Source organism: Podarcis melisellensis (assembly GCF_964234715.1).
Source record: "Podarcis melisellensis genome assembly, chromosome: 17".
NCBI lineage: Eukaryota > Metazoa > Chordata > Lepidosauria > Squamata > Lacertidae > Podarcis > Podarcis melisellensis.
In genome coordinates this window covers 34344153-34363919 of record NC_138534.1, presented here as the reverse complement: position 1 = coordinate 34363919, position 19767 = coordinate 34344153, and the positions used below count along the sequence as shown (strand labels likewise).

Sequence of the window (19767 nt, the reverse complement as noted above, 5' to 3'; positions counted from 1 at the left end):
AAAGGTAGAGAACAGTCCATTGTTTCTCAGGCCTTTCTCATGCCTTCTGGCCTTGCTAAAGAACCACATTGCAACTTGCTTTCTGTCCGGGAATCATGCCAGAACAAGAGATTGAAACATATCTGAACACTCTGAAACCCCTTTCCTGCCAAGAGTCCCAATAGTCCCAAGACAGCTTTCTGTTCATGCTCAGAGGACTCCTGAGGAAGGAGAAAGGAGGAGGGAACTGGAAGGGATATATATGCTTGTGCACATGATTGTGAACTCGTGCATGTTTTTTGTGACTTATCACACTTGCTCCTTCTACCAGTTCATGGATGGTAGAAATAAAACCTTTTTCTCCGAAACTATTCCTTGAGTGTCTGTTGACTCCCACTTCCCTTTCCCAGGCGCAATATTTTTCCCACCCAAGGGCAAAGCCTCGTAAGGCTACAGTACCTAGGGTTACATACGCTTCAGGTTACAGACTCTGCTAACCCAGAAATAGTACCTCGGGTTAAGAACTTTGTTTCAGGATGAGAACAGAAATTGTTCTCCGGCGGCACAGCGGCAGCGGGAGGCCCCAATAGCTAAAATGGTGCTTCAGGTTAAGAACAGTTTCAGGTTAAGAACGGACCTCCGGAAGGAATTAAGTACGTAACCTGAGGTACCACTGTACTTGACTGTAGAGTGTGTAAAAAGTAACTCACAAATGTAAATGGTAATACTGTACAGTAATTCTATGAGGGCAAACTACAATTCCTTGGAGCTAACACATATCAGACACAATATATGCATTGTAGACCAGCAGAAGGTGGAGTTTTAAACACCACTTTTACAGGAAGCTCACGGTATATCCGAAATAGTTATGTAGGAGGAAATTTCAGGAGTAACTTGTCAGGCAAGCTACACCTGCTCGAATACCGTCTCCCACACAATGATTAAATGTCCCACTTTTACATCTTGCCACCCAACTTCCTAATAAATGGTTTTTCCAGTGAAGGACTCTGTGACACAGCAAAAAGAAGTTTCAGCTGATTTCTGTAAACATATATTACATTCAAAGGCACAGAGGTGTTTTGGAATAAAGAATGGTGATTTGTGTGTGTGTCTACACACATGCGCGCGCACACGCGCACACATATATATATTTATTACACACACACACACACACACACACATATTTGTCTACTGAGAAGTACCACAGTGTCTACTTGGATTGAACACAGAATTTCTGCCGCGATATATTGTATCATTTGCAATCACAATTGTAGGATCTCCTACAACAATTACAATACAGAATTATATCAACATATTTTGCTACTTATACTGCTAATACAGCATACGGAAATTACGTTACATATAAAATAATAAAAAATGCTGGCTCTTTAAAATTAGCCAGGCAAACCTCCTCCAGATTTCCCCCTGCATTTTTTTATTAAGGCTTTGCATTCAACTCGTTAAGCAAAAATAAGGTGCAGAAGAATATTACTGCAATGCAATCCGCACCATACCTAGGGTGGTCCCCGCACCCCTAGGGAAATCCACACACCCCCCACCCCCCTACTAAAAGTTGCTCACGACCAGCTCTATTGAGCGAGCAACTTCCTTGCTGCTCACGCGGAATCGAAAGAGCGGGTTTGATTGGCTGCCGGGCAGCAAAGGGAGCTGCTATTGGACAGCGGCGTCCGGGCGGAGGCGGGCGGCGATGGCAGCGTGGAGGTGAGCGGAAGCCCAGGCGCGGGCCGGGCTGGCGGCGGGCAGGAGGAGCCGGGGGCCGGGCGGGGCCGACGGGGTGTGTTATGCAGGCGGGCGACGTACCAAGGGAAGGGAGGGGAGTCTGGAAAAATGACGAGCATCTCCAGATGGCCCCAATCTGTTGTCATTTTTCCTGTCTCACATTTTACCCTGCTAGTATGGGGGTGGGGCGTCTCATTTTAGGGGCAGAAACTTAATTTTTGCAATTTTTTTTCAGGGAGGGGGGAGGTCTTAAAAATACGTTTTCGGGCGTGAGGAATTAAAACCTGTTATTTCTGTGATTTCGCTTCCTAAGATTGTAGGCTTGGTGAAGCACATAAACTGCTTTGGGGGAACCTAAGAGTTTAAATGTTACCTTCTGAAGCTGTCAGGTAATGCTAAATAATAATAGAAAATACATATAACGGGCAAGTACCTGGTAATATGCTACTTGCCAAGCAAAACGGAATTGTATTAATTTAACCAATCCCTTTGAAATCCCATGTCATGTTAAAACTTTATTTAGCACCCCTCATTTTGGGAATTTGAAAGTTGGAAAATTCAGCACACCCTTTTGTGTGCACTCAGGCAGTGGCTCATTCTACCCAGAGCCACCCACCCCCAATTCCTGATCTGCAGCTGTTTATTTCATGCTGAAGTTCGCTGCACATTGAACTCCTTGGAATTTATTTCTTGGGAAATGGGAACATGGCTGCAAAAGCCATAACTTTTATTAGGCCAGCCAAAAAAGTATGCAGGCCTTCTGGGTTCTTAAGAGCTCTAATATTGGGTAAATGGTAAGCAGAAAAATAACCTGAAGGAAGGAACTGGGATTTGAACATACCCACACTCCAGAAATCACCCCAAATCATATGCCTATATCTCCAGGAAGCCTCCGTGTCCCCTATAAGTGGCTGTATGCCGATAATCTAGTTTAAAACCATTTTTGTGTGCAACTCACTGTAAAGTATGATGCCCTCCTCTTACCCTGCGCATATTGAAAAGAAATGAGTTGACTAGCTGTGCTCCCTCACCCTGACAGTAACCATTGGGCCACCCCAAATCATTTATTTTGAATCACACAAAGAAGCTGCTGCACACTGCTTCCCGTTCAAAATATCCACTTGCGCACAAGGCATTTTATTTACTTATTCAGGATTCATCTGCATTTCTGAACTGAGTAAGAAATTGGGAATTATAATGGAAAACCTAAGAATAATCTTTTTAATTTTGTTCTTGTCCCTTACTCCCAATTTCTGACGGGCTTTGCAGGCTGAGCCCCGGTTAAAATGAAAGCAAATTAATAACTGTTTCACAATTGAATCTTGTTATGGGGGGGGAGGGGAGAAACTATAGACAGTGCATTTGTAAACATGTCTACTTGGAAGTAGGACTCATTGAACCATGGTAGGCATGTTTAGGACTACAGTCACAATTCGTTTGTTTCTATTATCATAGCTGAATTTCTATGAACAGTTACTTCTGCTTAACTGTATTCGCTTAGCATTTGTGTTCATGCACATAGCCCTGTGCCATGGTTAATTGTCACAGGCGAAACTTAGAGCCTCATCAACCAAAAATCTTAAATATGCATGTCAGAGGCGGATTCCCAACCTTGCTCCTGAAGGAACTTCCTTCTGAAGCAATTATCCTGTAGGAGACCAGAACTAATTTGTGGGTTGCTAGTTGGAAATTACAGGTATACTTCAAAGCTGAGGCTTAATAAATGTGTTAAAGTAGCAAATGTTAAAAGTAATGAGATTGTGCTACAGGTTGTATTCAAGTATATATATATATATATATATATATATATATATATATATATATAAACAACACTGTTACAATGTGTTTAGTCAAGTGCTTGCTTGTCCTTTTAGGATTTTTGTTTATGGTGCTTAAGCATACTTACTTGAAATTAAATCTTACCAGTTCTAATATGACATTTTTAGGTAAATAGTTGAGGTTTGATTGGTCTTGTGCACGTAATATTTGAAACAATTCTGTATCTTAATGCTATTTCTGCACTGACGAAGTATTTGTGTTCTGTAAGTCCCGGTTTTCTTCCACCTGCAGAGAGATTGAATTCTAAATATTATTTTATTTTTGTTTTGTTTTAGACATTTATATGCTGCTTAATTATTTGCATTTCTAAGCAGTTTGCATAAAAATAATCCACAGAAAGTGGTACGATAAAACAACAACAATTCATCACAGAACAAAACACTACCTTAATATTCCCTCTGGAGCAAGAAAGTCTCAGTCATGTGCCTTAGTCAAGTTCAGCAAGGAGGGTGCCTGTCTAATCTCAGCTGGGAGTTCCACAAGCTTGCACCCACTACGCTGAATGCAAGATTACCGTATTTTTCGCCCTATAGGATGCACTTTTCCCCCTCCAAAAATGAAGGGGAAATGTGTGTGTGTCCAATGGGGCGAATGCAGGCTTTCGCTGAAGCCTGGAGAGCGAGAGGGATCGGTGCGCACCGACTCCTCTCGTTCTCCAGGCTTCGCGGACCTCTCCGCAAGCAGCGGGAGCCAGTGCTGGGCTCCCATGGCTTGCAGAGAGCTGCCTGTTTGGGGGCTGGGGTCGGGGGAAGCTCGGGGGGGAAATAATTTTTTCCCCTTTATTTCCCCCCCCAAAAAACTAGGTGCACCTTATGGGACGGTGCGTCCTATAGGGCGAAAAATACGGTAAGAACTATCCAGTGAGCGCTGTAAAATAAAATATAGATTTTATGGAAAACGTGTGGCTCGCTTGTTCCCGAGCTGAATTTAAGATTCACTTAGTAAAACTGAGTATTTATATTTTTCCCTTCTTTCTTTTCTCCCCTGAGCACAATGCGTGTGTGTTGGCTTGTGAGCAAAGATAGAGCCTGTCAGCGAATTAAACTGCCACATTTAGAAATGGTGATGCTAGGGCGTGGGCCCGAAACGGAGATAACAGACAAGAAGTGTTCCCGAAGACAAGGTAAAGTGGAGATGAAGGTTGCAGTCCTAAACATGCCAAGGAGTAACTCCCGTTAAAGCTCAGTAGTCCTCACTCCTGAGTAAAAATGCTTAGGATTGATTTCTTTTGGTGTAGCATCATAAGTTATTTGAAGCTAAATAGTTTGCAGGGGGTGCTGCTATAGGGCTAAAGGAGAGGCAAAAAGACCGAGAGCTTCTACTAAACTTCCTAGGGCTGCAGTCCTAACTCCCACTTGCAAAATGTTAAGACTTATTTCATAGTAGGCACAGTTAGGATTGTGCTGTTGTTAATACAGTCCTACCTTGGATCCCAAACGCCCCGGATGTTTTGGCTCCCGAATGCCGCAAACCTGGAAGTGAGTGTTTGTGAACATTCTTTGGAACCTGAACATCCAACGGGGCTTCTGTGGCTTCCGATTGGCTGCAGGAACTTCCTGCAACCAATCAGAAGCCGCACTTTGGTTTCCGAACGTTCTGGAAGTCGAACGGACTTCCGAAAAACGGATTCCATTCGACTTCCAAGGTACAAGGAAGGTGACACAGCCCTCTGTTTGCCACATCAGAATGAGAAAACCAACATGGATCACCACAAGAAATACTTTGAACACTTTGAAGAACTAATGCTAAGTAACATTGAAACCTCCAAAATTCTCTACAGTTCGCAGAACAAAATAGAAGCACGGAAAGTTGCTTTATATAAAAAGACTAAGAGGCAGAGGTGCAGGATTTCCCCTTTCCACCAACTGCACCTGATTTGGGACGCAGAGTTGGTGGAGAAGTCAATCCCTCATAAGCTTGTTTGTAGAGTTGCAATGCCTGGCTAACTGATAGAAATTGTTGGAATTCTGCCTGGGTCAGAGGAATGTGCCACAGCGTAGGCACCGGCAGATATTCCTTGTCGACCTCCCCGCTGCTACTCCCGGCAGATAAGCAGGCGAGGTCTCGGCGATTCTTCCCAGAAGTGTGAGAAGAACACACCGATCATTCTCTCTCCCCTTGGTATCCCCAGGGAGGGGAAAGAAGCAGACAGAAATCTATTTACATTCTTTATTTCTGTCTCTTACATCAGTACAGAGAAACATGTCTGCACTCCACAGCAGTAAGAAACAAACACCACCCATGTACTTCCAGTACGGGTCATATGACACACACACTGAGCTAACATCCGGTGCTCAGTACAGAATGGACTGCCCCTTTCTTCCCATGGCAACAGTCACAAACATCCTGTCTGACTTTCCAGCCACCTGCAGCTGACTGAGCTGCTAGAGCCTTTGCTTGTAGCTGCATTGGTGCTTTATGGTAGCAGAAATATGGTTCCTGTACGTGTCTTGCAGAAACAAAATATTAGCTGTGACTACTGCAATGCTGGGGTTGGGCTAGATAACTCTTCCAACTGTGAAATTTTATGAGTCAGACCATTAACCCATTTAGCTCAGTAATAGCTAAATTGACTAGCAGTGACTCCAGAATTTCACTGGTTTCTCCCAACCCTACGTGTAGACGTTGGGGATTCAACCTGGGAAATGAGGTGCCAGAACTCATATGTTGATAAAAACACCATGGGCAGAAAAACAAACAGACACAAAAAGAGAGAGATGCCAATACTCTATACCAGTAAATAATGTCATAAAAATGCACTGCTTACAATACACCTGTTCTCTATAAGTTTAGATCCCCACCTGCACGTTGCAAAAAGGTCTTTCCTTTCTTGAACATCATATTAATTTATAGCCTGCAATTGTCTGTCTTGCATTGGGTCTTCGCACAGGAGTGTGTAAGCGAACCTGTGCTATAAAATGCAAGTAAGTCGAGATAATTCTTGATCTGGTTGCCTTTGTTACAGAGCAGGAACTCACAACACAGTTCACCAGCATTTACTATCTGAATTGATATGGGAAGCAGCACACTGACATTTGCACTGAGAGGGTGGGCTGGAGCTGAAATCTGAAGTGTGTGTACGCTGACAAAGTTTGGAAAAGGCATTTCCCCCCAAAAAGGCTTAGCAAGAATGGGTGTTTTGCTGCAACAGGCACTAGACTATAAAGGCCATCCCCAGTAAATAGGGAGAGGCGGAGAGATGGGTTGAATCCAGCGCTGCATGCCCAGAGTTCCATGTGTTACAGTGGTACTTCCACTTCTCCCTGTGCGCCCTTCAAAATCTCAAAGCAGGAAAGTCTGCTCTGGAGGGCCCTTCAGTCCTCCGGAACAGATGTGAAACAGATGGAGTGAAAGGCTGGGCATCAGTCAAGTGTGGTCGCACTTCATGAAGTCATATAATCCTGAGCTTAATTTATTTTCCAAGCTAGTAGAGCAGGCCTTGATTTCCACGGCTCACGAATTAGTTGATGGACACCTGCCGCTTACTTTCTAAATTTAGTAAAATTAAATTAAGGTGTTTGCTCATTGGGATCAACCTGCCCTCCATCCCCAGTCCTTTCTGGTTAGTATACCCTTCAGCATAAAATGTTTGGGGCATGGGGGGAGGCCTAACGTCACTCTCTGTCACTTTTCTTTTCAGTACAGCTAAAAGCAGACTGCAACAAAGGGTATGTCCAGGTTAAACAGGTATGTCCTTTCCTTCGCACGCAGGAATGCCGAGAGCACTTTATGAAGCTTAAGCGGAAGGGCAGAAATGCTTGTGTCCCGCGGTTTGCGCCAGATTCATCTACTTTGAAAGCATAACTTCGCTTTGCACTCAGAAATCCAAGAGAGCTTTGGGCGGCGCTTTTAGAGTCAAGGGCTATCACTGTCCTCACCAACCTATGTTTTTGGAGTACAACTCCCATCATGCTGGCTGGGGCAGATGGGAGTTGTAGTCCAAAACATCTGGAGGGGGCACCAGGTGGACGAAGGTGTCGGAAATCAAGTCTTTATCAGGAGAAACCAGCAACTTTTCCAGGCACCCGGCTTGATTCCCTGTTGACCTCCCTGGCTGCATTCCCCAGCAAGATCCAGGCGAGGTCTCGATAGGCGATTCTTCTCAAACGTGAGAAGAACACCCCCCCCCCTTTCCTGCCCCCCTGGCAGGGGAAAGAGATAGACAGAAACATATTTACATGCCTTTATTTCTGTCTTTGCAGCATTACAAAAAACATGACTGCTCTCTTCAAACTCCAGCAGTCTTGTGGCAAACACTTCCTGTACTTCCTGGACGGGAACAAACAGAAGAGCTCATATTACACTCTGAGCTAATTCCGGTGCTTCGCACTGTGAATTGACTGTCCCTCTGTTTCCCACGGGCAGTCCCAACATTCCCATTATGTTTTGCTTTCAAGCTAGCAGTTTGCAGCTGCATTGCTTCTATATTGTAACAGAAGGCTGATCTAAGCATTATATGTAATGAGCCCATCACTGAGTACTTATTTCCCCCTTTTCTGTCCGTTCCCTCTTTTGCCACAACCCATGTCGATGCATTCGTTGGAAAAAGAAATGGAAGTGAAATGAATAATGCAAAGCTTGCAAATATAGGCTCATTTCCTGGATTTCCGTGGTACTGGAGATAGATGTGAGATATTTTCAGTTGCTACATATGGTCCTGCTGAGTGCGGGAAGGGCAGTGTATCTGCTGCTGATCAAAGACATGGCGTTGTTTTCCCAACAAAGTGTAGTAAAATAAAGGGGCTGGGACTTCCATTATTCATTGCCCTGTTTCGAAAAAAAATTATGCCAGGTTTGGAACAGATTGAACATCTTCACTTGCATTCAACCCATGTCTTTTAAGTCCCACCTATTAGCTAAGTTATCTTTAGAAAACTCGGCTGCTTCCTCCTTCGGAAAACTGGCCTCTTTGTCAGCTTAGACTTCTCTGCCATTCTCACAGCTGTGTTGGGTCATTGCCTAGGCAACTATAGTGGCAAGCAGCCATATGGTACTTGACCTGAAGGAAGGAGACCTGGGCAAAATGGAAGCTGCTTCTTTCTGGCTACAGGAAAAGGGTGGACTGCGAGGGCCTGCTAGCAGAATTTTCTTTGTGTTTTGTTTGGGTCTGACTAAAGGTTGATGAGGCAATCTTTAGGTGCTGCAGGGAGGGGCTTAGTTCTCTGACCAGGAGTTGACTTCAGTGAAGGAGGCAGAGTTTAAAAATAAAGCCAAAGATGGACTTTTCTCCACCCCCTCTTTTTTTTTTTAAAAAAAAGTTTTGTTATTTTGTAAAAGTTCATATAAAGTGTACAGCCTGCAGACACAGAATGCATGTGGCAAATAACACGACTCAGTCAAGAGCAGATAAGGAAAAGAAAAGAAAAAGTACCCAGACTATTAGTCAGTTTGAAATATACTCAGAGTCGCAAAGTGATTTCATGCTCTTTATTCAGCTCATAGTGGTGAGGAGGAATGAATGAAAGTCCCCTCGAAGTATCTGCTTTATATACATTATTTACACAATGGGCTGCACATGATTGGCTAATTCCGGAATTCTACTGTAAGCCAATCAGGTTGTCGATTCACTTCTATCTGGAGCCTGATTGGGTGGTTCCTGCCAACCAATCATACTGCTGCATTGTTCTAGGACCAATCAGACTGCTGCCTTTTGAATCCTATTGTTCTAGGACCAATCAGACTGCTGCAGTTTGGATCCTATTCAACTCAGTACATAACACAGTTCCAACATAACCTTTCTACAATGGGAAATGAGTTGGGTGGCCCATCTCTGCATTGTTATTAACATAATAAATCAATTGAAACCAAATCTCATCAAAGTGGTCTTTTATAGAAGCATCCCTAATCACCAGCAGTGATGAGGAAGTCGTTCTGAAAGAGCGATATTCCGTACATTGCGAAACCAGGAACCTTGGGAAGGACATATTCCACCCACCCCCACCCCCACCCCTTTCGTCAATTGTGAGCCTCTTTATTACCTTGGGCTGCCTTTGGATTTTATTGTCACTGAGATCCAGCAACGCTGTCTCCAGTTGAGTGGAAATAACCCGCGTCACATGGAGCAAACATTTCACTGTGTGCTAACGTTTCACTGACTTTATAGGTAACCAGAGTGCTTTATTGCTTTGCCCAACCAGTTTCTAAGACCTGCCCTGCTTGAAGGAAGTGTATTTCACTCCGCTTCCTTTTCATAAAGTGGCTTTCATCTAGAATTCATACCTGTCCGAGAGGAATAGCCAAAGTAAGCTGAATTTATCTGATTCTGAATTTATCCGCCCCCCTTTGCTCCTTGTAAGAGGCTTACAGTACAATCCTATATAATCAACAGAGAAATAAGCCTCATTCCATGGGACTTACTCCCAGGTACATACTGGTACATATAGGACTGAAATCTTAGTCTAGACTCTAGACTGAAGTTGATAGAAGGAAGGTCGATGAAGGTCTATAGGCTGAGGATCCTCTCCTTCCCACTGCCGGCACCTATGCCCCACCACCTTCAAAAGCCTCTCCAGAGGGCTGCCCTGTGAACAATAGGGTGGGACACAGGGGGCTGCTGCAGGGAGGGTAGGGTTCCCAAAATTGGGAAGAGCATGCTCCACTTCATATGGTTCAGGAGGAGCCCCATTTCTTTCCATAGAGGCTTTGGGGGGGTTAGGCAGGTGCCTGCATCTGGGAAGAGGGAACAGGCAAATTTATTTCCATGAACTGCTTTAAGTTAACATATCACAGGATCCAACACAATACTCCTTTCTAAAGTTTCGTACTGTTGTAGCGAATGTGTTGGATCGCCTACCACAAAGTAGACTTGTTCCTCCCACTTGTGGTCTACCGCTAAAATGGCCAGATTGTCAATCGTTCAGGTGTGTAGGAAATACTACATGTCCTTCCATGGATCCCGTATTTAGGGGTGTGAAAGTTCTGGTTCAGTGGCAAAACACCAATTCTGGCATTTTCTTTTCCTCCAAAGATAGGAGTCAACCCAACCAGCGTTGACCTAGTGGATATTGGCAAGGACCAGGAAATCAAACTGAAGCCAGGGCAAATTCTCCATATCGTCAACAATCTGTACCCGTACACCGTGCAGTTCTTGGAGGAAATGGGGGCTTGTGGTGGTAAGGAGACGGTGGAGCCTAAAGGGGGGAAAAGACCACAGGATGAACTTGAGACTGGTGGCATGGAAAGCATGCCAGGCAAACACGCAAAAATGACCCCTCAAGCCTGCGATTCCAGCTACAGCAGTAGTTCTGTTTCTTCAAGTGAAAGCTCTGTCAACAAAAAGGTGAGCCAGGAAATATTAGTGGTAACCCCTGTTGTAGCACAAGTGGGTGGGTGGAGTCGGTGAAGCTCTCCTTTCACTGCAGGACCTGAGCGGTAGGTGAGATAACATTAGGGCCTTATCTACATTACAGGCTTAAATTGGTGCAATGGTCATTTGCTGCTCTCTCCTTGGAGTTGCACTTCAGTGAAGTGGAATTAAAGGCTTCTCAGCACCCTCGCCCAAGCAGTTTCCTATAAATCTTTGAGGAGAGATATAACACTGAGACTGGTATAATAACCCTGTTGATGTGTCTGCAATGTAGATCTTAGTAGGGGCAAAGGCTGTACAAGACCTTGATATTGGGGCTTGACTTTTGGGTTTGCGGGGCAGGTGTAGAACATTGAACAGTGCTGCCAGACCTCACAGTTTGTGGGTAGTTGGTGTTCCCGACTAGATCAGGGATTGCCTGTCAGTCGCACATTCAGATAGGGCGGTGTGTGTGTGTGTGTGTGAACCTGTAGTCTTCCAAATGATATACATTGGACTTTTGCCTCCATCACCCATGACCATTGGCCATCCTGCCTGGGACTGATGGGACCTGGAGTCCAAGAATGTGTGGAGGGCCATAGGTTCCACACCCAGGGCCCTGCCATCGTGAAACGGGGGCAGACAGAAGGCACCATCTGAGTTTCTGCTAATCTCCATCAAAGTACTGCTGCATTTTGGGCTATTTGCCTACTACTGTTGCTCCCAGGAACGACCTGAGAGTTACAAATATGTTGGCATCCAGTGCTCTTTCAGAATGCAATCAGAACCACAAGTGTCTCCTACAGCTATTTTAGCTATGTGACTTGGCTCTTTTAGGCTGCAGTCTTAAGCATACTTAACTAGGAAGTGTGTCCCATTGAACGTCTCCAGACTTATTTTATCAGAGTTCCTGTGTTTTGTCCTATAGCCATGTTTGGAGTACTGGGCTCAAGGTCTGAAGGTCTCCATGCAAAACCCAGATATGCAGGTAAGGATCTCATTTTTAACTTGGGTCACCATGGTGCCTGAGGATATATGCTCCGTGATAGCAAAATCAGTGCAAGACCGTAGGACTTCTGTGTTTCTCTACTAGGTCTACAAGGATGAAAAGGCTGTAGTTATAAAGGACAAGTATCCGAAAGCTCGCTATCACTGGTTAGTGCTGCCATGGCAATCCATCTCTACCTTGAGTAAAGTAACTCAGGAGCATCTCGAACTTCTGGAGCACATGCATGCGCTCGGAGAGAAGGTCATCCAGCAATGCCCTGAAAAAGACAGCTTGCGCTTCAGACTGGGCTACCATGCCATTCCCAGCATGAGGTAATCCATAACTGTGTTCGGAACTGGGTTGTGCCCTGTTGGTTCAGGGCGAAGGCCCATTGTCATGGACCGGCTGGATGCAGAGGAGTGGTGGGAGGAACCACCTCGAGAACACCCAAGGGAAGAAGACTCGGAAGAAGGAGATTGGTGGTGGGATGACAAGGAGTGGTCAGAAGGAGAAGAGAGAGCAGACTGAGGAGAGGAGGTGTCGGAAGCTGAAGAGGTAACAGGGTTTAGTGAGCAGGAAGAGGCTGTGCCAGAAAACAGCCCAGAATCAGAGGCTGGAGAGGGGTGGAGCTAAGAGGCAGAGATAAGGCAGACAGCTGAAGAAGCCAGGGGGTCTCCCCCTCCTGCTGTGACCAGCTCCTCTCCTTCCTGGTCTCTCAGTACTAGGAGAGGTATGAAGAGAGTAGAGCAAAGAGAGACTTGGGAATGACCCAGGGCGCAGGTGATTTAGGGAACTATGGTAAGGTTACCAGATTTTTTTCAATGAATCTGGGGACTTCTTACTAGTTGAAGCAACATCCTAATGGTCCCGGGCCCTAAGGAGGTCAGATTAGACTCAACCAGAGCCAGGGCCTTTTCATCACTGGCTCCGGCCTGGTGGAACGCTCTGTCTCATGAGACCAGGGACCTGCAGGATCTGATTTCTTTCCGCAGGGCCTGCAAGACAGAGTTGTTCTGCCTGGCTTTTGGCTTGGAATTAACTTGATCCGCTCCCCCTCTTTCTTTTTCCTTTTCCTTCTGTGATGGAACTCCTACTAAGGGACTTCCCTGGCTTTTTTTCTGGCCCACGTAGGACCAGTCTGGATAGTTAGCCTTGGTGAAGACTTGATGTTTTCATCCCCCAAAAGGTTTTTGAGTTTCTACTGAAATGAGGCTGCATTTCAATGTATTTTAATCTTGTTTTTTAAGTTGTATTTCAATCAATAGTTTTATATTTGGTGTTGGCCGCCCTGAGCCCCGTCTTGACTGGAGAGGGCGGGGTATAAATAAAAATTATTATTATTATTACTAAATAGATGGATTTTGTCAGGGAACTGATTTGTAAATCCAGGGACTGTCCCCGGGAAACGGGGACCTCTGGTAACCTTAAACTATGGGAAAGTGGGGACCTTCAGCCCCCACAACTGCCTCATAGGGGCAAGATCTACTGGGACGAGTTGCTGGGCTCATTAGGCCTGGCTTACTGAGTTGTCCTGGCTTTCCTTGAATAAAGAGTTAACTTCCCTGATGCCGTGTGAGTTATTGCTGACCCTCCCCTACCACCCATCTGGCCAGCATCCTGGTCTCACAGTGTCCAACCAGATGCCCTTGGGAAGCCTGAAAGCAGGACAGGAACGAAAGAGCGCTCTTTCTTTTTTCTTTCTTTTTTAAATGATATTTATTGGAATTTTCAAAATGTTACAAAATAAAATAGAGACAAAGAAAGGTGCAAAAATTAAAAATAATTAACAAATTTAAAAAGAAAAAAGACAAACCCCTCCCACCATATAGATACACATTCAAACAAAAAAGAGGGAAAAAAAGAGGAAAAAATTCAACAATACATCACAAACAATTAAAAACATTTTTTAAAAAAAGAAAAGAAAAAATAAATTCATTATTTCCAGATCCTCAACTGTCATCACCTTCTTTCTTAGACCTCTTCCTCCTCCCTTTCTTTGTATCCTAGTTGTTAATTATCCCAGCAAATCCTTTCCATATTCATAATATTCTGTCATTACATTACCCAAACTGTTTTAGTCTTATCTTTCTATAATAAGATAAATCTTAAAGCTTAAAACTTAAATCTTGTCCATACCAGCTTCTCATAACCATAACATTCTTTCATAATTCTTTAAACATTTTTACTAAAGCCAAATAATTTCATTCCAACATTTTTCTAATGTTCATCAATTTTATAAAACAGTTCTAATGGTAGGGAAAAGAAATACAAACAAGTCCAATCTTCATCCAACGTCCCTTCCTCCTGGTTCCGGGTTTTGTCAGTCCTTATTATCACGACGAAAGGGCGTTCTTTCATGCTGCCTAGCAGCTTGTATTCACTGGAGGTAGTACACAACCACAAACACCAGGGCTCCCCAGGCACAGACCTTGGAAACAACTGTGGGTGGAATTCAGCATAGTGGACCCTGCGAGCGCTGAACAAGGTCCATCTCACAAGATGACTTCTCCCTCTCCTCCGCTTGCGAGTCTCCCAGGGTTTCCCCCAACCTTCAAGAGCAGATTTAGAGGGCGCAAGGAGGGAGGTGAAGGAGGGGGGAATCCCATGGCAAGTGGACTTTGTTCCTCTCACCCAGCAACTTAGTTAAATCCCATTCTGTAAATTTAATTCTGGCAGCTGGCAGGTGCCCAGCACGCTCTGCCAGGTGCCCACTTGAGAGAATGCCTGCCTCCCCTGTGGACGCTTGCTCCCTCCTGCAGATCTGGTGCATAACAGAGGGGTTGGGTGGCACATGGCTGGTTTCTTACTTTGCCCCACATGTGTCCACAGTAAGGAAGCAGCAAACGACGGAAAATAATGGTTGGCTCCGGCAACACGCCAGAGTTTGTCAACCCTTGAGAACGCTTGTGCAAAAGCTGTGTTTCTGCCACTACTGCTATTTTGGATCCAGCACGTTCCATGAGTTTACTGGCCAGATTTAGCCCACTCACTGCTTCTCTATTTCTCTTCTAAATTTGTGAAGTGGGAGTAGAAGTTACTTATTTCAGAAGGCTGCAGTCACAACCGACAGCATAATTCAAGTATGCTTGCCATAAGGTATTCTGCACATTACGGCAAGCTCTAAAAGTGCTTAATTATAATCATTAGGTCTGTTGGCCAATTAAGGATTTGTTTATTTTTCAGTTGAGAAGTAATCTTGTTTTATAACCAGATTAACTTGTTTGTTAATTGACTAAATCGGTTTGTGGAGTACCAAAACCTCAGTTATAGGTGCTTTTTGAAATATGTAAGTATGAGATGCTGTAAACAAATTTCCTACCTTTTGTTAAAAGAAAAGGCCAGCTTTAATAGTTACAGCAACATATAACACACATCCTTGTTGTGTTGTTTTCTCAGCCAGCTGCATCTTCATGTCATCAGCCAAGATTTTGATTCACCGTGCTTCAAAACCAAGAAGCACTGGAACTCTTTTACAACAGAGTACTTCATAGACTCCAAAGGTAAAAAACAACAACTTGATCCATCTCTTCTAAAATTACTCTTTATTTGTGAGTGTCTGTTTAGTTGTCTGTCTTTGGACTTTGTTTTCTTCAAGAAACCTAGCCATGACCGCATCTTTCACACGCAGATTAAGCAGGTGGGAGGGTGTCTGATTTTAACATAAAAGGAGGCATGCAGGTGTCGTGAACTGAACCCTCCTCTCCAGGTACTTTCTCCACAGCTCTGCTCCCGATACTACAACTGAACTGGCCTACGGCAAAAGGGAAGAGACCTCTCAAACACCTGCCTCTTAAGATAGCCACAACCTCCTCCTTTTATATGTGAATAGGCCAGGCAGGATTAATGTGGCTGCAGCTATTGTGTTAATTAGCTGGTATTGCAGGATTATTCTAAAGCAAGTTTCCTGGATGATCCCTTCACATTTTCATATGCGTGCAGCTGTGGTAATGACTCTAGGGTAAGCGTGGAGAACCTTTGACACTCCAGATGTTGCCGGACTACAACTCCCTTGACTGGTAGCTCAAGGTCATGCTTGCTAGGGCTGATGGGAGTTGTAGTTCAGCAATATCTCCACTCCTGTTCTAGGGGAGCATGTTGTTTAATCGATTAGTCGTGTCCGACTCTTCGTGACCCCCTGGACCAGAGCATGCCAGGCACTCCTGTCTTCCACTGCCTCCGCAGTTTCGTCAAATTCATGTTGGTCGCTTCTGTAACACCATCCAACCATCTCATCCTCTGTCGTCCCCTTCTCCTTGTGCCCTCCATCTTTCCCAGCATCAGAGTTTTTTCCAGGGGGGCATAGGTGCCGTACAAATGTGAACTGCCTTGGCTTCTTCCAAAAAAAAAAAAAAAGCAGGGGATTGTACAAGCTGGGACTGCCTTTGTGGTGGTTGCTCTTACATAAGCTGCTGTGGGATCTTTTCCATCTTGGGAGCAGGATAAAAAAGGCATGTAATAAGTAGTGGAGCTTGGTGAGGGTGTTGAGAATTAGCTGTTAAAAACCAGTCAGTGCCCCAAGTAACCTACCCCAGATTTGCAGGATACACCTGGGAGAGGAACCTACGTGTGGGGCTTAGAGATTCCCCTAGGAGTTATTCCATCACCCCCTGGCTGCGAAACAGGATGCCAAAACTTTCCAGCATTGTTTTCCAATACAGTCATACCTCATGTTACATTTGCTTCAGGTTGAGTGCTTTCAGGTTCCGTCCCGCAATGACCCGGAAGTACCGGAAAGGGTTACTTCCGGGTTTTGCCGCTTGCACAGATGTGCAAAATGATGTCACGCGCATGCGCAGAAGTGGCGAGATAGATGTGCTGACGCGGGTTGCGTTCTGCTCGTGTTGCGAACGGGCCTCCGGAATGGAAGCTGTTCGCAACCAGAGGTACCACTGTATAAGACACACTGGCATCTTGGATATAGAAGCTATGAAATGGGGATAGCTCAGTTAGTAGAGTATGAGACTCTTGATTTTGGGATTGTGGGTTTGAGTCCCACACTGGGCAAAAGATTCCTGTATTGCAGGGGGTTGGACTAGATGACACTCAGGGTCCCTCCCAACTCTACAGTTCTGTTATTCTATGATCACCTGATGTGGGCCACAAACAGCCCTAAAGAGAGTCTGCTGCCACATGGAGAAAATTGCTTGACCCACAGCATTTGAGCAAATCACCGTGTTGAGACAGCTGGCATATGGAGCAGCTTAAAGCAGCATCTGTGTGGCCACTAATGTATAGAGTTTAGTTTCCAGTAAATGAGAGTTGCTATACAGTGGTGCCCCGCAGGACGAATGCCTCGCAAGACGAAAAACCTGCAAGATGAAAGGGTTTTCCGTTTTTCGATGCGCTTCGCAAGACGAATTTCCCTATGGGCTTGCTTTGCAAGACGAAAACGTCTTGCGAGTCTTGCGATTTTTTTTCGCTCCCCCCCCCCTTTTTCTAAGCCGCTAAACCGCTAATAGCCTTTTAGCCAGTTACAAATAGGTAGCCGTGTTGGTCTGCCATAGTCAAAACAAAAAAAATTCCTTCCAGTAGCACCTTAAAGACCAACTAAGTTAGTTCTTGGTATGAGCTTTCGTGTGCATGCACACTTCTTCAGATACACTGAAACAGAAGTTTCCAGACCCTTCTATATAGTGAGAAGGTGGGGAGGGGTATTACTCAGAAGGGTGGTGGGAATGGGTGATTGGCAGATAGCTGTGATGAGCCTGTTGAGCCTTTTAGCCACTAAGCCTTTAATAGCCGCTAAGCCGCTAAACCACTAATAGCGCTAATCCGCTAAGCTGCTAATAGGGTTGCTTCGCAAGACGAAAAAACCGCTAGACGAAGAGACTCGCGGAACGGATTATTTTCGTCTTGCGAGGCACCATGGAGAAGGGGAGGGAGGGACTGTTCTAATGCAGAGATCTCAGTCGCTAGAGGCTGAGCCACCTAGTCTCAAAGTTAATATGCCAGTTGCAACGGATTCACTCCCCTGGTCTTCCTTTTCCCCCCAATCCACCTCCACTGCTGCTGAGAATTCTGCTGTGTCTTTGCATCAGATGTTGGCTGGATCATTCACTTGCTTCTGAGGCAGGTGCAGCAGATTACCCCATCCTCGGAGGTTTCCTTTTGTGTCTCTGCATGAGTTAGTGCTCTGGTCACACACCTCCTTCCAATGGAGAGTGATTCATATCCTTTCACGTGCCAAAAGGAAACATGTTCAGGTCTGAGGTTTAGAATGCTGTGCTCCTCCAATTTTACTTCAAGGGCAAAATGCATCTTCCCAGTATCATGTTTGGGAAGCGCTGCATGAGAATGCAGTGGGACTGCCAACAGATAGTGATGTAAACAAATCTGCTCCTTTTCTCTTATGGGGTATCCAAGAGCCCTTATAGAGTCCTTAAGTGGGTTCCCTATCGGTAGGAGAAAATAACAGAGGCCAACCAGAGAATATTGGGAAGCAAAGCAGCTAGTAAGCCTGATCTTTATTAAACTGTTGCAGCAGGCTCCTCACTCACCATATGCAGGAGGGAGGAGGAACCCAGAACAATGACATGCAAGCCCTTATCTAGACTTTTGAAATTGCCCACCCTGTAGTTCAAGACCACCCCCAAAACAACATACATACATCACAGAATGAGGCGGTCTACAACAGAAATCCTGTCTGCCAGGATACCTGACAATGGCCAGTGATTGCTTACTTGGGCAGCCTGGCCGCCTTTAGTGATGGTAAATACTTTAATTCCTGAATCCAGATCACAGGCTCCCCCTGTTAACACACAAAGATGCCCTAATGACAGGTAAGCAAAAGACAATGGAGAGTTTTTCCCATTTCCTTCCTCCTTGCAGAGAAAGATTTGAAGTCAATTTGGGAGAGTCAAAATGGTTTCAGGATTGTTCTCCTGTACTATTTCAGACATGTGGTTTACATACATATGCATGTGCTTGCCTTGTAAATTTATGAACATTTAATTTATATATTTGAGACCTTAAATTCTTATAACAATCAAGCAGCTGTTTCCACCAGCGGAATGTCATAAGAGGGAACCAATTGTCTCCCATGCACACAGGGAGCAGAGTTAAGCCGTTGGCACACGTTTCCTAACTTTAACAAAACAGATGTGGCCGAACCTGTAATCTCAAATAAAACATGTCTGTCTCTCCCCTCCCCCACCCCAATTTCCAGATCTGATTGCGATGGTGAAGAAGAAAGGGAAAGTAACTGTAGACAAGGACGTTGCCAAACTCTTGAACCTGCCTCTGAAGTGTCACGTGTGCAAACGGCAGCAACCCAATATCCCCCAGTTAAAAGAGCACCTGAAGGAACATTGGCCAAAATAAGATGAAGAACTGCTCTTCTGATCCACTTGCTACATTTTACTGATTGTTGGGTTAACCAGATCCCAAAGTTGACATGCTCATTTTAATTTAAATACCAAGTTGCTTATTAAAATGCCCACAAAGGCGCAAGTATTTAGAATGGCCGGGTCTGCTTTAGTGTGACAGATTGTGGAGCGGCCTGGAGGTGGTTTGTGATGTCTCTGGTAGCGCATGGTGTTCTTGGGTAGGTGGAACCAAAAGGAGTAGCCTCAAGCCCTTTCTAAAGGGCATTTATCTTTTGGAGCAGGTGGGGCTGGATGGAAATCAAACTGGGTTTTATCTTGTGACAAAAATCTCTTCCCCTTCAGTAGGGCTGGGTGATAATCTCGTTTTCAACATCGTGATATATCACCATCTAAACATCGTGATATATCAATAGATCACCATGTCTGAAAAAAAGGATGGAGCTATGTAGAGACACGGGCTGGCTTCATGATTTCCCCTGTATTGTGATTTCCCCTGCTCTTGTGATTCACTGCTCACTTCATGAGGCAGAGCAGAGTTAACGAACTGCAGGAATCAAGAGAAGCATTGGCTGGCTTCACGGTTTCCCCCAAATAGTGATTTTTTTGCATAG

At 44.8% G+C, this 19767-nt stretch overlaps 1 protein-coding gene across 5 annotated transcripts; it reads left to right on the top strand.

Moving 5' to 3' along the window:
- Positions 1–1617: 1617 nt before the first annotated feature.
- APTX (aprataxin) lies at positions 1618–19290 on the top strand. 5 transcript variants are annotated; one of them, XM_081894637.1, is made up of 8 exons: positions 1618–1701; positions 4548–4681; positions 7199–7245; positions 10526–10837; positions 11772–11831; positions 11937–12163; positions 15228–15331; positions 18997–19290. In XM_081894637.1, the coding sequence occupies exons 1-8, from the start codon at positions 1688–1690 to the stop codon at positions 19149–19151; spliced, it is 1053 nt and encodes a 350-aa protein (XP_081750763.1). In that variant the 5' UTR covers positions 1618–1687; the 3' UTR covers positions 19152–19290. The 5 variants fall into 5 exon arrangements, with proteins under 5 accessions (XP_081750763.1, XP_081750762.1, XP_081750764.1 ...); XM_081894636.1 differs by lacking the exon at positions 1618–1701 and adding an exon at positions 1796–2108; XM_081894635.1 differs by lacking the exon at positions 1618–1701 and adding an exon at positions 2168–2506.
- Positions 19291–19767: the final 477 nt, after the last annotated feature.

Excerpts from the sequence above, each read along its gene's own strand:
- APTX (XM_081894635.1), top strand. The coding sequence starts at position 2,469 with ATGCAGGCCTTCTGGGTTCTTAAGAGCTCTAATATTGG. Across the intron at positions 7,246-10,525 it reads GGTATGTCCAGGTTAAACAG|ATAGGAGTCAACCCAACCAG; the intron begins GTATGTCCTTTC and ends TTTCCTCCAAAG. Across the intron at positions 10,838-11,771 it reads AAAGCTCTGTCAACAAAAAG|CCATGTTTGGAGTACTGGGC; the intron begins GTGAGCCAGGAA and ends TTTGTCCTATAG.